Raw genomic sequence first — 22,758 nt, 5'->3', positions numbered from 1 at the left:
AGGTAGCTCTGGCCTCTTGGCCTCAGGCCTCGTTTTGCTCCTCCTCCACTGGGCTGAGTTCTAGTCCCAGCTGTGAGGCTGGAAAAATCACCGCTTGAGTCAGGGCCTCTGTTGCTATTTCGGTCCGTGAGAAATTCTTCGGAGTACCTCCACTTGGGAAGCAGTCTGGAAGAAACGGGTCGCGGTTCCTTTAAGCGGCCCGAAGGGGCGCTCTCCAGCCTTTTGTTAGGGAGGCGGTGGCGCGCGCGTCAGCGTCAACGCCCGCGCTTGCGCACTGAGGGCGGCCTGGTCCTTTGCGGCGGCGGCTGAAGAGCCCGGAGGCGGCTCTAGCACCTGATCTGTCCGCCCTTCGCCGCCCGGTCTCGGCTGTTCTCGGCTCGGCAAGGCTCGGCTCCTCCTCAGTCCTCCCGATCCCTTGCAGCTCGGCCTCGGCCGCCCGCCTCCGCCGCCGAAATGATGATGATGGCGCTGAGCAAGACCTTCGGGCAGAAGCCCGTCAAGTTCCAGCTAGAAGACGACGGAGAATTCTACATGATCGGCTCTGAGGTAGCCCGCCGCGCGTCCTCACCCTCCCCAGCCTCGGCCCCGCGGAAGCCTCGGGGCGGGTCTGCTTGCCGGGAGCGCGCGTCTCCATTCATCGCGGCGGGCGGGCGCGTGCGCGCGTTGCGTCAGGGCGGGGTGGGGCCTGTCTGGCTCCGCCCCGCGCACGTCGGCTGTCTGGGATTACTTACTTATTTCGTCTTGGTGGGCGTCGCCCACTGCTGCCAGGGCTTAGGGCACTCCGAGGAGCCACTGGTTCCATCCTGAGTTGGTACAGCTCCAGCCAGCCGCAAAGAAATGGGATGTTTCGGTTAGCCCCTGGGGCGCCTGGAGGAGAGATTTCGGAAGCTTCGCTTGTATCCCTCCTCCATTGCTGCGTTTGGGATCGTGAAATCTCAGATTGAAAACATGGGGTTTACTGATGTCTCATCTCGCAAAGTGTTGGTTGCTGTTACTTACCAATGAGGAAATAGGGAGGAGGATGGATATCCTGTGTTGGGTGGATAAGGCCCCAGTCCCTGAGCTAGATCAGTTCAGAACCAGTTGACGCTTTGGCTGTCTTGAATTTAATTCAGAATTATGAGGAAAGGATTCTAAATATCTTTTGATTCTTGACCAGAAGTGACAGCATTTTTATGAGTCAGCTGAACAGCTGATTTTAGGAAAACCCTACACCTCGTCCTTCAGTGGGGAGTTTGTACTAAGTCTACTGTTTTTCCAGGTTGCTTCAAACTACCCCTTTTTGATCCAAAAGCAATCCCCAGCTAGTGTATATTCCTTTTTTTTTTTTTTTTAGTTGTGGTATATGCAGTTCAGATGTGCAAATACCAAGCTGTAGAGTCTTTCCTGTATAATGAGGTAAGTGCCAATCCTGGAGAGCTAAAGCAGTTTCAGAATGCCCAGGGTTGTCTTTCCTTGTAGTGGTGTTCAGTATCCTATGCCAACGTTTCATTCTTTTTTTTTTTTTAATAGTTTTTTTTTCTCCCCTTCACAACTGAACATAGCATGAATGAATGACCCCCTGTGGTTCCTGACTTGTTTTAGTTGGATCAGGTTAGGATACCACTGTTGTCAGTAGTATCAGGACTTTAGTGTTTCCATTTTTCACCAAGTTTTGTAAAACAAAAAGGGCAGGATGCAATACGTTTTTCATGTTATGACATAAATGCTGCTCTTCAGATATTACTGGGGAAGTGGAGTCAGTGGCTATCCATGTGCCACAGCTCGGAATCGTCCTCATTGACCAGTAGGAAGCTGCCTAAATGTAGGATAGAAGGCACTTGAGGAGTTCCCAAATGATACTGGGCAGATTGTTTAAAGAAGCCTTTAACCGATGTAATGGACAGGAAAAGCAGTCAGTTTGGCTTTGACTTTCAGTGGGTGCTACTTTTGAGAAGGAAGCTTTCATTTATTAGGTGGAGTATATTGAGAGGGAGCATGTAGCCAGATGGGAAGAAGGGCTGTCTGTTTCCTGGTAACTTTTTTCATGTGTGGGAGATGCTTAGACTTGATGGCCTCAAGATCTTCCCCGTAACATGCCTTCGTTTCTAGAAGGCTAACTGCAGTCTTCTCTTTCAGCCCTGTTGAGTAAGAACAATTGTCCTGAGACCCAGTCTATAGAGTCCCACATGGGAGAGGGGAGAGACATCTACTCTCTTGGGCCAGGCTGAACATCTGGAGGTCTGAGAAGGGTTCAAGATCAGGAGGCTGACTCTTGATAACCAGAAGCTCCTGTGACAGCGTTGGGTGGTGGATGGCCTGCAGGTCCCTTCCCCTTGGAAAACAGGCACCATATTCAGAGAGGTGGGTTGGCCATAGCAACACATCCAGTGCCCCCATGCCACATCTGTGGAGCAGCTTTGGGAAGGCATGTGTGATTGCAGCAAGTGCGTGTGTCACTCTTCTCCCCCCATCTGCAGGCAGCTGTGTTCACTAAGCCAGAGTCACAGAGCTGAGAGGACCCTAAGAAATCCCCAGGTTCACACCTTCATTTTACATCTGGGAAACAGGTCCAGAGAGGGCACAGGCCCAGGAAGGCAAGCTCCAGTCTCCAAAGTTCAGGGGTCTTGGGAAGGATCTAGGCGTCCTGGAGCACTATAGGACCTGCGATAAGTTTATTTATTTGAGAGACAGAGTGTGTGTGAGCAGGGGAGGGGCAGAGAGAGAGAGAAGAAGAGAGAGAATCCCAAGCCTGATGTGGGCTCGAACTCAGCAAAGCCTGAGATCGTGACCTGAGCCAAAATCAATAGTTGGACAGTTAACCCACTGAGCCACCCAGGCGCCCCTGTGGCCATTCTTCTGTTAGGCTGTTCAGCAGCTCTGGTTGTCGATCATAAAAATCTTTGATTCATGAAAAATGGAGAAACACATTTAATAAACATACTGTGCTGGGTAGATAAATGGGAAAAATAATAGAAATGGTGCTTCGTGGGGCAAAGTTCAGAATTGCTCAGCATTTGACAGGTGAGTAAGGAGACCCAGAAAAGGAGACCCAGTCACAGGTGGAACCAGCACGTGGCACCCAGTCCACTGGCTGTCCTTTGCCATGTGGTCATTTTGACTCGAGTGGTCATTTCTGCAATGTCAGTGAAATAATTGAGTTTCTTTATAAAAACTTTGAGACTAGGTTGCTTTTCATTAAAGAAGTTATACTTTGAGTATCTGTTATAGATAAACTGAAGCTATTGTTTGAGGCAATAGTGATTTATATAGCAATCTGGTGATTGCCAGTAAGTGTTTTTTAAACTCTCGGAAAATTCTTTTGGTGTTCCTGGTTTGAGTTTGTTACTAAACAAAGCAACAGGGGCCATGGGGGAAATTATCCTACATCTGTCCAAAATTAAAAGACCTTTTTGGTGTTTATGGCATCATAAAAATATCAAAGTCTTGTTCTTAAGATAAAAGAAAGTCAAAGGGGCCTTACATTTCTGGAAAGTGTTCGGGATCCTTAGTTTAAAGTCAGAATCACTTCGAGCGTCTCAGTGAGCTCTGGGGGTCTGCCCCAGAAGCGCCTGGTCAGGCCTTTTGGAACTTAGCCCTGTCGTTAGGACGCAGATGGTACTGCCCCCGCTTAGAGAGGCAGATGTGGGCCAGATGTGCACTGCTATTGAACCCTTGATGTCAGCAGAATGTGTTTTTATGGCTGCAGAAAGCCTGGTGCCTGGAGGCCAGCTTGTGCTCTGTTACTCGGTCGGCAGAGCCTCTGCACCAGGACCCTCCCTTTCTGCATCAAGATGTGACCCTCATAATGAGCCTTCTTGCTTTACCCATAGGTGGGAAACTACCTCCGTATGTTCCGAGGTTCTCTGTACAAGAGATACCCCTCACTCTGGAGGCGACTAGCCACTGTGGAAGAGAGGAAGAAAATAGTTGCATCGTCACATGGTAAAAAAACAAAACCTAACACTAAGGGTGCGTCTTCACGAGGGTTTGTAAACCTGTTTCAAAACCACTCGCTTATGTCATGAAGTTAAAACGTTTTCACTCCAGAGTGTCTTCACTGCAGCCCTGACCTTAGCGTGGCAGGAGCACGTGAGGGGCAGAGTCGCTGCAGAGCACGCTATGCAACTCAGGCGACAAAGCAGCTTCAGGTAGCCAGGGGTCCTTTGTCAGGTATTTTCAGCAGGGCCAGTGGCGGGGGGGGGGGAGCGTGAGGGGGGCAAGTCTGGGACAGTAATGGGTGCTGTGAAGACATGTTGGTCTCAAAACGTTTTAGGAATGCTGTGATGCTCTGCCATCTGCCGTGGGCGTGTCGCCATAGTCACCCTCCATGCAGCCCGAGTGGCGGGTGGTGGCCCCAGCTCCCACTCCCCTCTGGGGCTTTCACTGCTTTGCTTCCCAGAGCACCTCCATCCCATAGCACTTTGTTCTGGCAGCCAGTGTGCTAGAGCTCATGTGCATGTCCCTGCGTGGTGTGCCTGAGGTGTGTGCCTGGGGCTTGGCGGGTGAGCTGCCTGATGCTAGAGAGCCAAGTGTGCTTTGGCTCTTCAGAAGATGCTCTTCAGATGCTCTGAGGGCTCCATCAGGGGAGTCTCACTGTACGTTTTGGTTCGGATGCTATGCGATGTTTGGCAGGTGGCAAAACTGCTTTGACTCGGCTGTGGCCCCTTACAGAGAGCTGCCCTGGGCCTGGGTGAAGACTCTGCCTGAAGCCGTGTGTGTGTGTGTGTGTGTGTGTGTACGTACACTTCACAGTCTGTCCTGTTTGGTTGTGTCTGTAGGTATTGCTGTGGTCCTGTCTACTGTGGGCAAAGTAGTGGTTCTTTTAATGCAGGAGCCGGGGCTTCTTTTTTTATCTGCTGCTATGACATTGCCACTCACTCGCTTTAAAAAGTCTCCTTTTTATCCTCCCTCTGCCCCCCAGTGGAGCACCAGTCACTAACGCAGTGAGTTCCTAGCTTTGCTTTCCCCTCCGCAAGCCTCAGGTGAAGTCTCAGTGACTCTTCTGCCTTGTGCTTTGGAGATACCTTCCCCATAACCGGTTTGTTTCTCCAGGAGAAGCCAGTCTGGACCTGCAGACAGGTAGCAGCTCTTGACCGAGGTTCCCTAGAAGAGCTGTGGGTCGAGTTGCCTAGAAACTGTCCTGCTTCCCAGATAGCACGTGTTGACTGCACGGTGCCGGGAATTCATGTTGGGTGTGAGGCAGCTCTTTGTAACTCTCTGGGCTCTTGTTTTAAAAGAAAAGTATTTTTCATCTTTCATTCCATCTCTCCACTTTGCTTCGTGTCATGGATTGCAGTTGGTGTCAGACCTCTTCCCACTGGTGGTATCACTCTGGAGCCCCCCCCCCCCTTTTCCCCGTTGGCCATGCTGCACTGTAGCTGCTGCTGCCCTGTGCCCAGAGCCAGTGCTCCTGGGACAAATTAGTGCAAGTAAATCCCATGGGAGCGTTTTCTCAGTAGGACCTCTAAAGCACTCGGTCCAGATTGCCCTTTTGGAAGAGGCCAGCATTCAGCAGTAGTAAGGTTGACACTCGCTTTTCCCTCCTGCATGTGAGGACCTCGATGTGCTGCATCTGCTGGCTGCTGCTTCTTGCTGCCCCACCAGCAGGGTGACCGCAGTGGTGTCTCTGGTTACAGATCATGGATACACAACCCTGGCCACCAGCGTGACGCTGTTAAAAGCTTCAGAGGTGGAAGAGATTCTGGACGGCAATGATGAGAAGTACAAGGCCGTCTCCATCAGCACGGAACCCCCCACCTACCTCAGGTAATGTACTCCCAGCCAGGACGTGCTCTCAGGATAACACCCACAGATATTTTTCTCATACCCTAGAACTGGTTGGGGTTAAATTGAACCAAAATACCTTTAAACACTTCACCTGCTGTGCTTACAAATTGTCTTAGCCAGATTGCTAAGTTTCTTGTGTGTCTGTGGAATTTCTAAGACATGAAAGCCAAGTCTTGGGTTCTGGAAAGTCATTAGAAGTGGTTTGAAAGTGGGACTAATCTATCAGAAAAATGAGTGGCCCAGATAAACTCCCAAAAGAAATGAGCAATAGATCTTAGTGTGTGAGCTTAGAACCTTTAAAAAAGAGTATTTACAGTAATAATTAGACAAGTAATTGAGAGGTGATTATGTTGTAGAGTCTGTTCATTCATATTTATTTTTTAAATTTTTTTCATTTTTTTAAAGTTTATTTATTCTGAGAGAGAGCGAGGGCACACGTTTGAGCAGGGGAGGGGCAGAAAGAGGAAGAGAGAAAGAATCTCAAGCAGGCGCTGCACTGTCAGCACGGAGCCTGATGTGGGACTCGAACCTATGAACTGTGAGATCATGACCTGAGCTGAAACCCAAGAGTCAGACGCTCAACTGATTGAGTCACCCATGTGTCCCTTTTCTTCATTTTCATAGGTATTTTTCTTTGGTTTTGATTCATTCAGATTTATAAGAAAAACCTGGGTACCCCAATAGCTAAATAGGTAAAGGGTGGGCCATCCTGGAAGCATAAGGAGTAAACAAATAAGGAGATGATGTTTGTCCTCGTGTAACATTAAGAATTCAAAGTAAAACAGATAAGCAACTATTGACATAAAGAGTTGGGGAAGATACAATAGAGCTGGCACATGCAAGCACCCTGCACAGGCTTTGGTACACGGGCATGGTCATGACATCAAACCTGTTTTCATTGTCTGACCCATTAATTTCACCCCTAAGAATCTGTCCCAGACAAATAACTTCAAAGAACACCGCCACCAACGGAAACTATTATATGGAAGGAGGTAGCATTGTGAGTAATAATGGCAGTGAGTACCACTGTCCAGTAATAATGGAGCCACTTGAGTATTCAGCCTTAGGGAGAGGCTGACTGAGTGAAGATACAGCCAGCTGAATAGACTAAGGTGACAGACTAGGATATAGACCAGGATAGACTAGATCTTGGAAGCAGGTAGACTGGATAGATAGGTAACTGTTTATGTCATAACTAAGTAGACCCTGCGGCAGCCAGAAATGTGGTTTGCCTGAGTGATGTGCAGAATATCTAGAATGAGTGCATTTACGTGCACAAAACCCCGGGGGGCACTGAGGAGGAGGGAGAGGAGGGTTATTGTTTCGAGTGATGTGGTTATGGAAAAATCATTTCTTTCCAGATTTTCTTTCAACTTTACTATTGAATTGTTTTCATAATCCTCCCCACACCCCCCATGTAAAGGTGGCCCACATCCAACTTGGCCAGTGTTATAGATGTGTGCTCTGCAGATTCCTCTTTCCCCAAGGGATGCGGTAAGAACATAAGGATGGCTAGACTTTCCTAGGGAAGTGGCAGAAGGAAGTGATGTACATATGGCTGAGGCTTTCAAGTCTGCACATGTCAGCCAGGAACCTTTTATGGGGCAATAAACACTTCTTGATGATCTTGTCATATGAGGAACAGCTGACGGAGGAGAGTACTGTTACCCCAAAGTCAAAACTACAGAGACGGTTGGGCATTGAGGTTCGCGAGAAGCTGCTTTCATGGGCTCTGTGCTCAGGAAGCGCCTTCCCACTGCCCAGTCAGCCCCACAGGAGGACCAGCACCTCCCCTCCTCATCACTGGACAGGCTAGGCAGAGGCTGGATGTCCCCCTCCCTTGGGCAGACCTACTTGTAGCAGAAGAAAGGTTGAATTATGTGACCCAGATTCTCGGATTTGGTGTATGATGTACTCACTGTGTCTGACAGAACTTGCACTCTCCTTTAGATAGTTACCTGACAGAGGTTTGGCAGAATAGCCCAGGCCTGGTTATGAACTAGATCACTACAGAGATAGGGCAGGAGTTTTTAGGGTGGAGGGGGAGCCTCAGTGCCAGCTTTAGGAGGCTCAGAAAAGAGGTGGCAGTCTAGACCTTAGGTTCCCAGATACGGGCCCAGCTACATTGGCATCACACATGGAAGTTGTAAAGAACCCATATTCCTGGGCTCAGAAAAGAGGTGGTGGTCTAGACCTGAGGTCCCCAAATATGGGCCCAGCTACATTGGTATCACACATGGAAGTTATAAAGAACCCATATTCCTGGGTCCTCTCCAGAGACAGGAGTCCCTTGGTCTAGGTGGAGCTCAGAGCTTTCCTACTTGAAATTTCGCACTCTGAGGGAGTCTGCAGCCAGGATTCAAAACCACTGGCCCAGTAGCTCTAAGCCCTGCCCAGATTAGTTCCAAGTTCCTCCTTTTCCCAGGCCTCTGGTATTGGTAAGGCTGGTCATAAGATCTGAGCAAGACTTGGGTACAGGAGACTTGATTGAGTCCCAGCAGAGTTTGGTACTGTAAATCTCTCCCTGCCCCCACCCTCAGTCAAGGGGTGCTCTGGGACCACAGCATCTGAGGTGCAAGTGGTCACAGCTTTAATTTTTCTTTTAATGTTTATTTATCTTAGAGAGCGAGTGAGTGGGGGAGGGCAAAGAGAGAAGGAGACACAGAATCTGAAGCAGGCTCCAGGCTCTGAGCTGTCAGTACAGACACAGGGCTTGAACTCATGGACTGCGAGATCATGACCTGAGCCGAAGTTGGACACTCAACTGACAGCCACCCAGGCACCCCAGTGGTTCCAGCTTTAGAGGAGAAAAGAGTCAAAGAGCCTGGGGTCTTGGCCACAAAGAGCAGGTCATGGCCACTGCTTCTGGTCCTCACCACCACATGGAGAGAATGACTGCAAGCCACATCTCCTCATCCCTCCTGTGAGGACAGTGAGGGAAGGGAAATTGAGTGGTTGCCGTCACATCCTTTAAACTGTAGCAAACAGTTATGGAAGGAGATGTGGTACAGGTGTTGGGGATGTAAAAGTGAATGACACACAGCTGCTGCCCTTACAATGCTCAGACTTGTTAGGGAAGGCAGTGTCCGAGGATGATAAAATGATATGCAGAGCATAGTGGGAACCTGAGCGCTTGCCTTTCAAAGCCAGCACTGGAGCTTCAGATTAAACAAGCCTTTTGGGGGTGCCTGGGTGGCTTGGTCAGGAGAGCATGTGACTCTTGATCTCAGGTTTGTAAGTTCGAGCCCCATGTTGGGTGCAGATATTACTCAAAAATAGAAATCTTTAAAATAAAAAAGCCTTTTGGTATTTTCCTAGTAGTAAAAGCAACCTGTAATTTGGACAGAAGAGTGAACCCTTGATGGTACGTGGGTTACTTAAACTACTTTGAGCCTCACTTTCTAGAAAGTTTTTACTAACCCAGCTTCTCATACCCTACTGGTCTGGACCCTTGCAAGGCAGAAGCATTATTGAAGTGTTATACTCTGGCTGGCCCATATATCTAAAAGAATGGTCTGATCTTGTCTCTCCCTTCTTCAAAGTCCTCAGGGACTCCCAGCTGCCTGCTGAGTACAGTCATTTCTCATGGAGCACACCTGCCCCTAATCGGGACCCTCTCCATGTCCGCCTCTCCAGCCCTAGTTGAGGCAACAATCTATCCGTGCTTCCTCTCTTCTGCCGGCCATGCACTTCCTGAAATGCCCTCCCCATTCCAGTTGTTCCCCTACCCCCATCCCTAGTGAGCCCCAACTCCATGCTTAAGGCTCTACTCCAGGGTCTGCTCCTCTGGGAAGCTGCTTCCTTGTGCACATTCTCCGCAAGAAGGGAGAGTGCTTTCATGGAGTCATGCCTAGCACATAGCATGTTACACTGTGACTTGTGCACTGGGCTGGGGGCTGCTCTGCTGTGTTGGGGTCCCCTCTGTACCCTTCCCCTAGCCTGGGTGCCTGTGAATGGGTGCCAGTGGGCGCCTGAGGAGTAGACACGTACAGAGTCTAGGGTGCGTAGTGCTCACCACTGGCGGGGGTGCAGTGGGCATCCATTGACCATGACTTAGAGCCTGATGGCCAGTATCGGGCTCCTAGACTGAGCAGGGGCATTTCTCACGTCTCTCCAGGGAACAGAAAGCCAAGAGGAACAGCCAATGGGTGCCCACCCTGCCCAATAGCTCCCACCATCTGGATGCTGTGCCCTGCTCCACGACCATCAACAGGAACCGCATGGGCCGGGACAAGAAGAGAACCTTCCCTCTGTGGTGAGCACGCCTCACCCTCCACTGATTCTGCCTCAGTCCTCAAACATGTTTTAGCCTCTTCCTCTCCTCTGCCTTGACCTTGTGTTTCCTAAAACACGCTGCCTTCTTGAAACTGTTCCCCCTTGGCTTCTAGGAGAGCTGGTTTCTGGCTTGCTTCAGTTCCGAGCTCTGCCTGCTTTAGTGTCCCTGCTGTCTCCTGTTTCCCAGTGTCTCCAGTGCTCCTGGAAAGCACAGCCCTTGGATCTTATCTTGTGGTTTCAAACGCCATCCCACTGAGACCCCACCATTATTTCCCTGTGGCTGCTGGAGCAGATCACCACAAAAGGGGGGCTTAAAACCACACAAATCTATTTCTCACCATTCTGGGACCAGGAGTTTCCATGCAGCAAAATCAAGGTGTTGGCCAGACCCCACTCCCTCTGGAGGCTCTCGTGGTGGGGTGGCGAGGCAAGCTGTTCCCACCTCTTCTGGCTCCTGGTGGCTGCCGGCATTCCGTGGCTTGTGGCTGCATTACCAGCATGTGCCTCAGTGGCCACACGGGCTCCTCCTGTGTGTGTGAAACTGCCCTTCTCTTAAAGGACGCTTGTGTTGTGGTTTAGGGCTACTTGCATAATCTCCTCCTAAGATCCCTAATTATATCTGCAAAGTTCCCTCCCTCCCTTTTGCCATATAATGGTCACAGGCTCCAGGGATTAGGATTAGATATCTTTTGGGGGGCATTTTTCAAGTTCCCACCCCACTGTCATCTCTGCAGCCTAGCCTCACCCCTACACGCTGTCCTCAGGTATCTCACACACTGCTTACAGATTCCTCCATCCTGGGACATAGTAATCCCACCCTTCCTGCACTCAGGCCAAAACCCCACGACTCTTCCTCCTTCTCCAACCACAGAACTAGTCTCAGCAAATTCCTGCCTTCTCAGCCTTCCACGTGTCCAGAGTTGGACCACCCTTGGCCAGCTCCTCCTAAGATGTGGGCCCCCTCACCCAGGGCAGATGGCTCCTCTCCTGGACGCAGGTCTTCCAGATACCCCGTCACATGCCCACCAGGGCTGGAGTCCGTGTAGTGGCCCCTCCTCTCTGGCCTCATCCCCTGCCACTGTCACTCTGCATCAGTCATGTGAACCTCTTCACTGCTTTCAGAGCCACCCAGAACACCCAGAAGCTTCTGCCTTTATAGTTCCCTCTGCCAAGAGCTCACTTCTTACCAACATCCGCATGACCCTCCCCTTTTCGCTCTTCCCTCCCTTTCTTCCCTTCCTTCCCTTCCTTCCCATCACTGGCTGACTGTCACTTCTCAGAGCTGCCTCCCCTTTGGTAGAATGGCTGCTCCTGTCTCTGGCACTTCTGTCCCTTTCCCTGTCCATGTTTCCTAGAGCATTGGTGTCTGGCATGCAGTGTGCTTTCCTTGTTTGTCATCTGTGTCCCTCCCAAGAGTAATTCTCAGCCTGCTTTATTCCACTGACACCTTTAGGGTCCCCTTGCTTTCCATCGTTCCCTCCATCTCTTCCCCGGCGTCTTCCCTCTTTGTCTTCCTAAAATACAGATATGACCACGGGACTGCCTTGCCCTGGGTTCTCCTGGGGCTCCCTCATGGGAGAGGCTGGATCCCGTAGCCCAAGATGGAGAAGCGTGGGCACTGGGATACCCATGCTACTCCCTGCCCCCGCAGTCTGCACCCCATCTTCTGTGCTCTTGCTGTGCTTCCTCAATAGTTCCTCACCTCTCCTGCACCCCTTGGCTTTTGCTCAAGTATTTCCTCTTCTGGAGATACCTTTTCTTTCCTAGTTACCAGTGAAAGTTCTGCCTGCTTTGGGACTTAAATCTCCCTCTTAGGGTATGTCTAGGTCATATCCCACTGCCTAAGGCTGCAACTCCCTCTCCCTTCCCTGTGTGTCCTTGAAGTATGGAGCACTGCCTCTGTGACCCCAGGACCCCTGCTTGCCTCATCTCTGCTGGCTCAGCCCTTAGCTGACAAGTCCCCATAAGAAGTGGGCTTTTCCCCTCCGGCCAGGTTTGCAGTGACAGGCGGTGCAGGGAGGGAAGCCCTGAGCATGGAGACCCATGGCACTCCTGGCTGACTGTGCTTCCTCTTCACTTCCAGCTTTGATGACCACGACCCAGCTGTGATCCATGAGAATGCCTCCCAGCCTGAAGTGCTGGTCCCTATCCGGCTGGACATGGAGATCGACGGGCAGAAGCTGCGAGATGCCTTTACTTGGAACATGAATGGTACGTGGGAAGCTGGGCTCTGCATGGCCCAGGCCCGGCTGCTGTGTGAACAGACCTTTTTCTTGCCTGTTGCCTACTGTGCTGGATCCTGGACTCTGGGTTCAAATCCTGCTTCTGCCACCGTTTCCTATGGGCTGAGCCCGTGAACCTCAGGTTCCTCCCTCCCCCAGTGAGATTGGGGTGTCAGGGGTCAGCCATGATGCAGGCTGTCGGTCCACAGAGCTCTATAATGACCTTGATGCTGCTCAGACCGGTTCTGCTGCCTGACCGCCTGCATACCACCCTTCAGCCCTGCCCACCCCTCTGGCCTCTCACAGTACCGTGTGTGCAGGCTTGTCCCTCTGTCATCCCCATGAGGTCTGCCCTCACTCTCTGTTCTTCCTCTTTTTGTCCTCGCTCTGTAAGTCCCAGGTCAGATGGTTGCTCTTCCCTGGTTCCCAGAGTCCAAGCGTGACTCTGCAAATGAACCAGAGAAAGCACAGGAGACGGTCACCATAACACTTAGTCCTTATCCCATCTAGGAAAGAGGACTGTATGAGTGTTTATTGTTTCTTTATTGTTTTCTTGAATCTTTCAGGCTTTTTACAACACATTACTTATATTAAGACCGAAACCAAATAACAACACCCCAAAGAGTATCATTTTTAAGTGAAGAAAAGTTTAGAATTCCCAGAACCTCACTGCTCCTAATAGTTTTTTTGCCAGTCACTTCCACATGCAGATGTATTTAACAGAGTTGTAATTGTAGTGCAAATACAATTTTTCTTCACTTGTAAGTGTCTTCCTGTTTTCCTTGGTCTTCATAATTGGTGCACAATTTTCTGTTGAGTTGTGGTGCCTTTGTTTACTAGAACTCCTTCTGCTATTAGATGTTTCCATGGCAGAAAACATAACGACTTACAGCTTGTTTCTCCCACAGGGGATTTCCTCAGGGAGGAACGTGTGTGGTTGTTGATACGTGGTTGCCTTAAGCTTTCTGGAAGGATTAGGCTACTTCCTTTGGTCACCTCCTGGCACTTGGTGTGCCAGGCCTGAGTCCAAGGGCCTCTGCCGAGCCCTGGGAACAGGGCCTGAGAGCCGAGTGTCTGTCCTCCAGGGTTGACAGGTTAGCTGGCGAGAAAGGATGTGGCCAAAGGGAGATGTGGTGAGGGGTTTCTAGGAGGTTGTATTGAGTGTAGATAGGGCAGATGTGGTGGTGATACTCCCAACTCGGGCACAGGACAGCTCATGAGTGCCAGGCCATGGCCAGTGCTGTACATCCCCTATTATACCACTCCGTGCTTAATCTCAGCAGGCCTGTGTTATAGTTAATTCATCTCTCTCTCTCTCTCTCTCTCTCTCTCTCTCTCTCCATTTCAACCCCTTAGGTCAGGGATCTTGTTTTTTATTGCTGCTTTTCTTACAGCATTTGGCACAGAACCTGGCCATAGATCATAACATAGGAATTTAGTTGTTCAGATTGACTCAGTATGTATATTACCTTGTTACTTTCCTTTCAATAACACATAAAAAGCCCCAACTATTTATTTAAACTTCCACCCTATTCCAGAAGGAGTAAGGCATCTTACATGAGAACTCTTAGTACAAAAGAATAAAGCTAATGCAAAAGGTGTGGTTAGGAAGAATTGGGTGAAGGGGAAAATGGAATAAGAAGATACAAAATGAAGTGAGTGCTCTGGTTCATACTCACAGTTCAGTGGGCATACGTTGCTAGGGGAGGGCATGATGCTCGGACCTTTAGAACCAGGCAGAGACAGGATGATCAGTTCTGCAGTTCTCAGCGTGGTCAAGGTGAGCAGCCGCTGGTGGCTCAGAAGCAGCAGAATCACACATAGCATTTGAATTAGAGAGAAGCTTTCCCCCTGACCCTCAAGAAGTGGACACAGTATAATGCAGTGAAGACCTGCATCTGTCCAGGAACTCTGCCATGAGCTTCTCCAAGCTGTTCCCCAAAGGAGCCCTTACATAACATTCCATATCCCAGTAAGTGTAATTTGGTCCAGACACTTGGAGAACCAAAATAATTTTGTTCTGTGAACTCTTCCTTAGTGGTATTTATGTGGTTCTTGGGGTGCCTGGGTGGCTCAGTTGGCTAAGCGTCCAGCTCTTGATTTTGGCTCAGGTCATGATCTCATGGGTTCATGCATTTGAGCCCCACATTGGGCTCCACGCTGACAGTGTGGAGCCAGCTTGAGATTGTCTCTCTCCCTCTCTCTCTGTCCCTCCCATGCTTGTGCGTGCTCTCTTTCTCTCTCTCTCTCTCAAAATAAATAAACTTTACGGGCTGTGATTCTTAACTGGTGGTTAGGAAGCCACACCCCTGGCATGGTAGTTAAAAGCACATGTTCAAAATTGCTGGTGATTTTCATAGTCCTACCTAATTTATTTTGAAATTTCAAGTAACCTTAAAGGTGAGTGTGAGACTCTTTATCGCAAAGGGTCCTAAAAATGTTGAACAGCATGAACGAACTACATGTCCTTCAGAACCAGGACATTCTTCATAACCAAGATTTGTCTCCAACCAGCTTTTGGTAGGTATCAGTTAACAGTGAGTTCAAGGTTATCTTCTCTTAGAAGGACATGAAAGAGAGTTTATCTGAATTGCTGGTGAATTATAGCATCATTTGTCTCAATAGCTAGTCTCCTTGGGGTGTGTTAAAATTCTCCAAGAGGAACGAGCTGCTGAACAAGGACACATCGATGCCAGCTTGGCCCCACTGGGGGCAAGGGAATCCTAGAGCAGGGCCAGGAACTGCATCAGGAAAAGGGGTGGAATCTGCTCCTGCACACAGGCCAAGGGTGATCAGGGCCCTGCTGGTTAACACTACAGGGCATGGCTACAGGAAGCAGGTTCTAGAGATATATATCCACATGTTCACTTTGGATGCTTAAAAACCCCAATGACAGATTCAACAAGCTGAGTAGATCTCAGCAGTATAAACCCAAAGAAGTCCATGCCAAGATGCATCCTAGTTAAACTTCCAAAAACTAACACAAAAGATCTTGAGAGCTGAGAAAAATAACACCTGACTTCTAGAGAAAGACCTGGAATAACTGCTGATTTCTCATCCGAAACCATGGAGGCTGGAGGACATGGCACATGGTTTTTCAAGCACTGAAAAAAAAGAACTGCCAATCTTGAATCTTACACCCAGTAAAAATATCCTTCAGAAATGAAGGGGAAATCCTCAGATGATGGAATACTGTCACCTGTAGACCTAACCTAAAAGAAGGGAGATGATAAAAGAAGAAACTTTGGAACATCAGGAAGAAAGAATATGATAAACAAAACTATATGGGTAAATACAATAAGCTTTCTTTCTCCTCTTAAGTTTTCTAAATTATGCTCAGCAGTTGAAGCAAACCTGATAATGCTGTCTGATGTGGTTTTAAATGTATGCAGAGGAAATATCTTTCTTTGAGAAGTAAGCTTTCTGTACTTAACTTGAATTGGTGAAAATATATACATGGACCTGAATGAAAGTATCACATACCAAAAATTTTAAGATATAGTTAAAGTAGTGTAGTTTGTAGTATCAATTTGTAAAGTAGGGTAATTTGTAGCATCAGTGTTTATATTAGAAAAGTAGAAAAGTCTCAAGTCTGTAATCTAAGCTCCCACCTCAAGAATTGAGAAAAAAAGCAAAATGAAGCCAAGCAGAAGGCAGGACATAATAGAGCAGAAGTCAGTGAAATTGAAACTAGAAAATGATGGAGAAAATTAATGAAAACACAGCTGATACTTTGAAAAGATCAGTAAGGGGGTGCCTGGCTGGCTCAGTTGGTGGAGCATGTGACTCTTGATATCAGGGTTGTGGATTTGAGCTCCATGTTGGGTGTAGAGATTACTTAAAAGTAAAAAAGAAAGATCAGTAAAATTGATAAACCTACCAAGATTGACAACAAAAGACAGAAACAAAAATGATCAAATTCAGCAACGAAATGGGCTATCAGTACAGACCCTGCAGATATTGAAAGGGAGTATTACAAAAGCTCTACCCACATAAATTTGAGAATTTAGACAAAGTGGATCAATTTCTTGTAAAAAACAAGCTACCACAATTCACTCAATATCAAATAGATAGTTTGAGTTGTCCTATCACTACTAAGAAATAGGATTCATAGTTTAAAACCTCCCCAAAAGGAAATCTCCAGGCACAGATGGTGTCTCTGGAGAATTTTACCAAACATTTAAAGAAGAATTAATATAAATTCTCTTGCAGTCTTCTCCAGCAAATAAAAGAGGGAACACTTCCAGTAACATTTTACAAAACTAGAATTACCTTGATCTCAAAACTAAAGACAGTACAGAAAAAGTAAACTATAGACCAATATCCCAAATGATTATAGACACAAAAGTCCTTAATAAAACATTAGCAAACAGAACTAGATATAAAAAGAATTATACACCACGACCCAAGTAGGGTTTGTTGTTCCAGGGATGGATATCTAGTTCAATATTTGAAGATTGATCAATGTAATCCACTATATTAACAGACTAAAGAAGACAAGCCAGATATCAGTTGATGCAGAAAAAGCATTTAACAGAGGCACCTGGCTGGCTCAGTCATTAGAGCATACAACTCTTTTTTGTTTGTTTTTTAATTTTTTTTTAATCTTTATTTGCTTTTGAGAGAGTGTGAGCAGGGGAGGAACAGAGAGACAGGGAGACACAGAATCTGAAGCAGGCTCCAGGCTCTGAGCTGTCCGCACAAAGCCCGATGTGGGGCTCGAACTCACGAACCGTGAGATCATGACCTGAGCTGAAGTTGGACGCTTAACTGACTTAGCCACCCAGGTGCCCCTAGAGAATACAACTCTTGATGTCAGGGTTGTGAGTTCAAGTGCCGAATTGGGTAGAGAGCCTACCTAATTAAAAAAAAAAAAAAAAACACTTAAAACATTTATTCTTGGTTAAAAACTCTTAAGAAAAATGGGAATAGAGGGAAACTGCTTCAACTTAATAAAGAGCATCTGCAAAATATCCTATGTCTAACATTTATTTAATGGTGAGAGACTGAATGTTTTCTGCCTATGATAAGGCAAAGATACCTGCTCTTATCACTCTTGTTCAGCTTAGTGTTGGAAATATTAGCCAGAGCAGTAGGGCAAGAAAATTAAATAAAAAACATAAAGATCAGAAAGAAATTAAACTGTCCCTATTTGTAGATGACATGACTGTCTGCATAGAAAATCTCAAGAGATCTACAAAAAACCCTGCTAGCACTACGAGTTCAGCAGGGTCACAGGATACAAGATAAACATGCAAAAATCAATTGTATTTCTATGTACTGTTGGTGAACACATGGACATTCAGAAATACATTACCGTTTACAATCACTCAATAAGAAAAGGAATACTTTGGTGTAAATCTGACAAACATGTTCAGGACTTATATGTCCAAAACTACAAAATACCAATAAAAGTAATTAAAGATCTCAATACTATGTTCATGGATTAGAATACTCAAGATGTCAATTGATATACAAGTTTAATGCAATTCCTGTGAATATTTCAGCAAGGCTTTTTGTACATATAGACAAAATTATCTAAAATTTATATGGAGGGGCACCTGGGTGCCTTAGTCAGTTAAGCATCAGACTCTTGATTTTGGCTCAGGTCCTGATCTCACAGTTGGTGCATTCAACCCCGCATCAGGTTCTGCATGGACAGTGCAGAGCCTGCTTGGGATTCTCTCTCCTTCCCTGCCCCTCCCCTACTTGTGCTCTCGCTCTCAAAATAAACTTAAAAAATATTTTAAAAAATAACATTTATACAGAAAGGCAAAGGAACTAGAATAACTAAAGCAATTTTGAAAAAGAAGGACAAAGGAGGAATCACCCTCCCCAATCTTGTCTTCATATATAGCTACAGTAATCAAGGCTGCATATTAATCCATAGTTCTCTCAAAATAAAAAGTTTAATATAAGAAAATGCTTTGCACAGTGTACTCGTAGGGTGCTTCATAGGACACTTCAGCTTCATGCTGCGCTCTCCAAAATTATACTTGGCTTGCTGTATGAGTTATTGATCATAGGCTGGTTGAGTGTTCTGGGTCTGTCCTGATGGTATTGTTAGGATGGCTGGTCTCTAGCCCTTCTGGGCCAGTGAGGAAATACGGGGTCAGTTGTTGAGCAGACCTGGTTCTTGATGACAGAATCATGCTATGTGCTAATGAAGTGATTCATCCTTGGCCACTGCCTTGTCTGGCTCATCCCAGAAGTGGTGCATGGTCATTAGAGTTTGGGTTACAACAACAGGGCAGAACAGAGAGAAAACATTTGACCACATGGGCCCTTCTTGTAATCTGGCCAGTTGCAGATGGTCCCTACAAGTTCACACCTGGTGTGGCTACATTTCCAGGAGGCAGGGTCCATTACACACCTGCATGTCTGTTACGTGTGTGTTGCCTGGAGAGTCAGAAACAGAGGAAGGGTCTGTGAAAAGCCACAGAGCAGCCTAATATCTCTGAGGGATTTTTTTATTGGTGAGGAAGTGGCAGATGGTTGTTGTGCCCGTGGGACACTGACTTTAAAGTGATTTATCTGGAAGGAAGCTGTTATTTTTCTCGGGCTTCCATAACAAAGTACCAGACTGGATGGCTTAACAGAAATTCATTTCCTCTTAGTTCTGGTGTCTAGAAGTCCCAGATCAAGGTGTCAGAGGATGTGTTTGTGGATGAGGGCCAGGAGGGGGTGGTGCTCATCCTGTGCTTCCTCCCGCAACCCCATGTTGGGAAGGGCCACCCTCAGTTGTCATTCTCTTCATCCTCAACTTTGTCAGGGAGGTCTAGCAGAGGAGGAAGGGGATGGGAGGTTGGGGCCAAACATGGTGAGGTCAGGTCCTGCAATCAGTTAGCAATTCCTGTCCTTTATCCTGATTTCAGAGAAGCTGATGACTCCTGAGATGTTTTCAGAAATCCTCTGTGATGACCTGGATTTGAACCCTCTGACATTTGTGCCAGCCATCGCCTCTGCCATCAGGCAGCAGATAGAGTCCTACCCCACAGACAGCATCTTGGAGGACCAGTCAGACCAGCGTGTCATCATCAAGGTAGGCAGCTCCTGGGTGGGCCATAGGGTGCTGAGAGTACACTGAGGCCTTAGTCAAAGCCTGTCTTTGGGGTCCATGCTGTGGGATCAGACTTCTGGAAAACCATCTTTTGGGTAGCTCATGGCTCTTTACCCCAGGAAAAGTATGGGCTGATTTCTTGGAGGAAGGTCTCATATTCTGCATGTCTTCAGGGCACCACCAGGCATTGAGCAGAGCCCAGGTGGTGCTCCAGAGGAGATTATGCCAGCTGCCAGGCAGAGCAGGGAAGCCCATAGTGAGAGGAACAGTGGTGCCACACTCTTCCTGTGGACTGGCTGGGCCAAGCACACCTCATACCATGTAGTAACCTGCCTCAGGGCTGGGGGGAGATGCTGCCTTGCCTGTTGTGTTACAGGTGAAGAGGTTGCCACATGGAGAGGTGAGGTCACGTGCCCCAGACTGCCCAGCTGAGAAGTGAGTGCTGAGATTTGGGCCCAGGCCTGCCTGCCTCAGAGCCTGCTTGGTGTGAAGTGGTATCTCATTGTGGGTTTGATTTGCATTTCCCTGTTGATTAGTGACGTTGATTAGTATCTTTCAGGTGCCTGTTGGTCAGTTGTAGATCTTTGGAGAAATGTGTGTTCAAGTTCTTTGCCTTTTTTCAATCAGATTTTTTGTTCTTTTGTTGTTGAGTTTTATGAGTTCTTTGTATATTCTAGTTATCAATCCCTTATTATACAGGTGATTTGCAAATATTTTCTCCCATTCTTTGTGTTTTTACTCATTTGATAGTGTCCTTTGCTGCATAAAAATTTTCATTTTGATAAAGTCTGCTTTGTCTTTTTGTTTGTGTCCTTGGTCTCCTATGTAAGAACTCATTGCCAAATCCAATGGCATGAAGCTTTTTTCCTGTTTTAATAGTTTTATAGTTTTATCTCATATACTTGGGTCTTTCATCCATTTTGAGTTAGGCAAGGGTCCAACTTCATTCTTCTGTGTGTGTGGATAGCCTGTTTTCTAGCACCATCTGTGGAAATGACTATCCTTTCTACATTGAATGGTCTTAGCACCCTTGTCGAAAATTATATGCCTGCATTTTTGAGAGTTTATTTCTGAGCTTTCTATTCTATTGGTCTATATGTCTTTTTATGTCAGTACCACACTGTGTTGATTACTGTAGCTTTGCAAAAAGTTCTGAAATGGTTCGAACCCACGAACCACGAGTCAAGTCAGACACTTAACTGACTGAGCCACCCAGGCACCCCTTTCAAGATTGTTTTGACTGTTCAGATTCTTTTTAAGTTTAGGATAGATTTTTATTCTATTTCTGCAAGAAACATTGTTGAGATTTTGATAAGGATTACAATGAATTTGTAAATTTTTTTGAATAGTCTTGGTATCTAAATAATACTTAGTCTTGGGGCACCTGGGTGGCTCAGTCAGTTAAGTGTCTGACTCTTGATTTCAGCTCAGTCATGATCTCATAGTTGGTGAGTTTGAGCCACATCTTGGGCTTCATGCTAACAGTGTAGACAGAGCCTGCTTGGGATTCTCTCTCTCTTTCCCTCTCTCTCTTTCTCTCTCTCTCTTTCCCTCTCTCTGTGCCCCTCCCCCGTGCTCTCGCTCTCTTCTCTCAAAATAAATAAATAAACTTAAAAAGGTAATACTACATAATAATAATAATACAATATAATAATGTTTTGTAGTATTATTTCTTTAATTTCTTTGAGCAGTGTTTTATAGTTTTTATTGTACAAATTTTTCACCTCTTTGGTTAATTTGTAAGTATTTTATTTTTTTTAATGCTATTATAAATTAAATTTTTAAAAAATTAAAAAATATTTTTTTTAATCTTTATTTATTTTTGAGAGAGAGACAGAGTGTGAGCAGGGGAGGAGCAGAGAGAGAGGGAGACACAGCATCCAAAGCAGGCTCCAGGCCCTGAGCTGTCAGCACAGAGCCCGATGCAGGGCTTGAACTCATGAACCGTGATATCATGACCTGAGCTGAAGTCAGACACTGAACCGACTGAGCCACCCAGGCGCCCCTTAAAAATTATTTTGTTTATTTATCTTGGTTTATTTTGAGAGAGAGAGAGAGAGAGCATGTGCACACATGCACAAGCCCAGGAGGGGCAGGGAGAAGGAGAGACACAATCCCAAGCAGGCTCTGCACTGTCAGTGCAGAGCCCGATTTGGGGCTTGAACTCAGGAACCATGAGATCATGACCTAAGCCAAGATCAAGGGCCGGACGCTTAACCGACTGTACCACCCAGGCGCCCCAAATGAAATTGTTTTCTTAAATTTTTTTTCACATTTTTTATTGTTAGTGTATAGAAACGCAGCTGATTGTGTGTTGACTTTGTATCTTGCTGCTTTGCTGAACTTATTCGTTCTAACAGTTTTTTTGTGTAATCTTCAGGGTTTTCTATGTATAAGGTTATATCATCTGTGAGTAGAGATAACTTTACTTCTTCTTTTCCAATTTGGATACCTTTTATTTCTTTTTCTTACCTAATTTCTCTGGCTAGAAATTCCAGTACTGTGTTGAATAGAAGTGGCAAGAGCAGGCATCCTTGGCTAGTTCCTGATTTTAGAGGAAAATGTTTCAGCTTTCACTATTGAGTATAATGTTCACTGTCGGTTTTTTATATATGGATTTATTAGGTTGAAGTAGTTTGTTTCTTTTTGTCGTTGTTGACTGTTTTTATCACAAAAGGATGTTGAATTTTGCCAAATGCTTTTTCTGCATTGAGATGATGATGTGGTTTTTGTTTTTCAATCTGTTAATATGGTTTATTACTTTGATAAATTTTTGTATTGAACTATTTTTGCATTGCTAAAATAAATCCCACTTGGTCATGGTATATAATTCTTTTAATATGCCACTGAATTCAATTTGCTAGTGTTTTGCAGATTTTTAGATCAGTGTTCATAAGGAATATTGGTCTATAGTTTTCCTTTTTTTGTAGTATTTGGCTTTGATACCAGGGCGGTGAATTATGAAGTGTTCCCTCCTCTTCAGTTTTTTGGCAGAGTTCGAAAAGGATTGGTGTTAGTTCTTCTCTCGGTGCTTGGTAGAATTCACCAGTGAAGCCATCAGGTCCAGGACTTTTCTTTGTGGGGAAGATTTTGTTTATTCAGTCTCCTTACTAGTTAATTTCCTTCCTTCCTTCCTTCCTTCCTTCCTTCCTTCCTTCCTTCCTTCCTTCCTTCCTTCCTTCTTCTCTCTTCCTTCCTTCCTTTCCCTTCCTTCCTTTCCCTTCCTTCCTTCCTCCCTCCCTTCCTGCCTTCCTTCCTTCCTTTTCCTTCCTTCCTTCCTTTGTTCCGTGGAGCTTGAACTTGTGACCTGAAGATCAAGAGTCTCATGCTGTACTGACTGAGCCAGCCAGGTGCCCCACTAGTTAATTTGAGAGAAATACAAATCTGTTTTTCTTAACCCATTTTAGTTTCATATTATGGCCAACTAACAGG

The 22,758-nt window shown here is 46.4% G+C and overlaps 1 protein-coding gene across 4 annotated transcripts in view; it reads left to right on the top strand.

The window, feature by feature from the left end:
• The first annotated feature begins 278 nt into the window (after nucleotides 1-278).
• The window catches only part of SMARCB1 (SWI/SNF related, matrix associated, actin dependent regulator of chromatin, subfamily b, member 1), a 33,820-nt gene continuing 11,340 nt past the window's right edge, over nucleotides 279-22,758 (top strand). Inside the window, exons 1-6 of one of the 4 annotated variants that reach the window (XM_027049725.2) lie at nucleotides 279-546; nucleotides 3,813-3,951; nucleotides 5,619-5,748; nucleotides 9,887-10,024; nucleotides 12,128-12,255; nucleotides 19,142-19,308. In XM_027049725.2, coding sequence (XP_026905526.1) covers nucleotides 454-546; nucleotides 3,813-3,951; nucleotides 5,619-5,748; nucleotides 9,887-10,024; nucleotides 12,128-12,255; nucleotides 19,142-19,308 — 795 coding nt within the window. In that variant the 5' untranslated portion in view covers nucleotides 279-453. Of the gene's footprint in view, nucleotides 547-1,720; nucleotides 2,344-3,812; nucleotides 3,952-5,618; nucleotides 5,749-9,886; nucleotides 10,025-12,127; nucleotides 12,256-19,141; nucleotides 19,309-22,758 lie in introns of those variants that run through there. The other 3 variants (XM_027049726.2, XM_053206564.1, XM_053206565.1) reach the window with 3 other exon arrangements.

This window comes from Acinonyx jubatus, chromosome D3, assembly GCF_027475565.1.
Source record: "Acinonyx jubatus isolate Ajub_Pintada_27869175 chromosome D3, VMU_Ajub_asm_v1.0, whole genome shotgun sequence".
In the NCBI taxonomy this organism is placed as follows: Eukaryota; Metazoa; Chordata; class Mammalia; order Carnivora; family Felidae; genus Acinonyx; species Acinonyx jubatus.
Note: the sequence above shows the minus strand (reverse complement) of the source record. Positions and strands in the feature narration are given on the sequence as shown.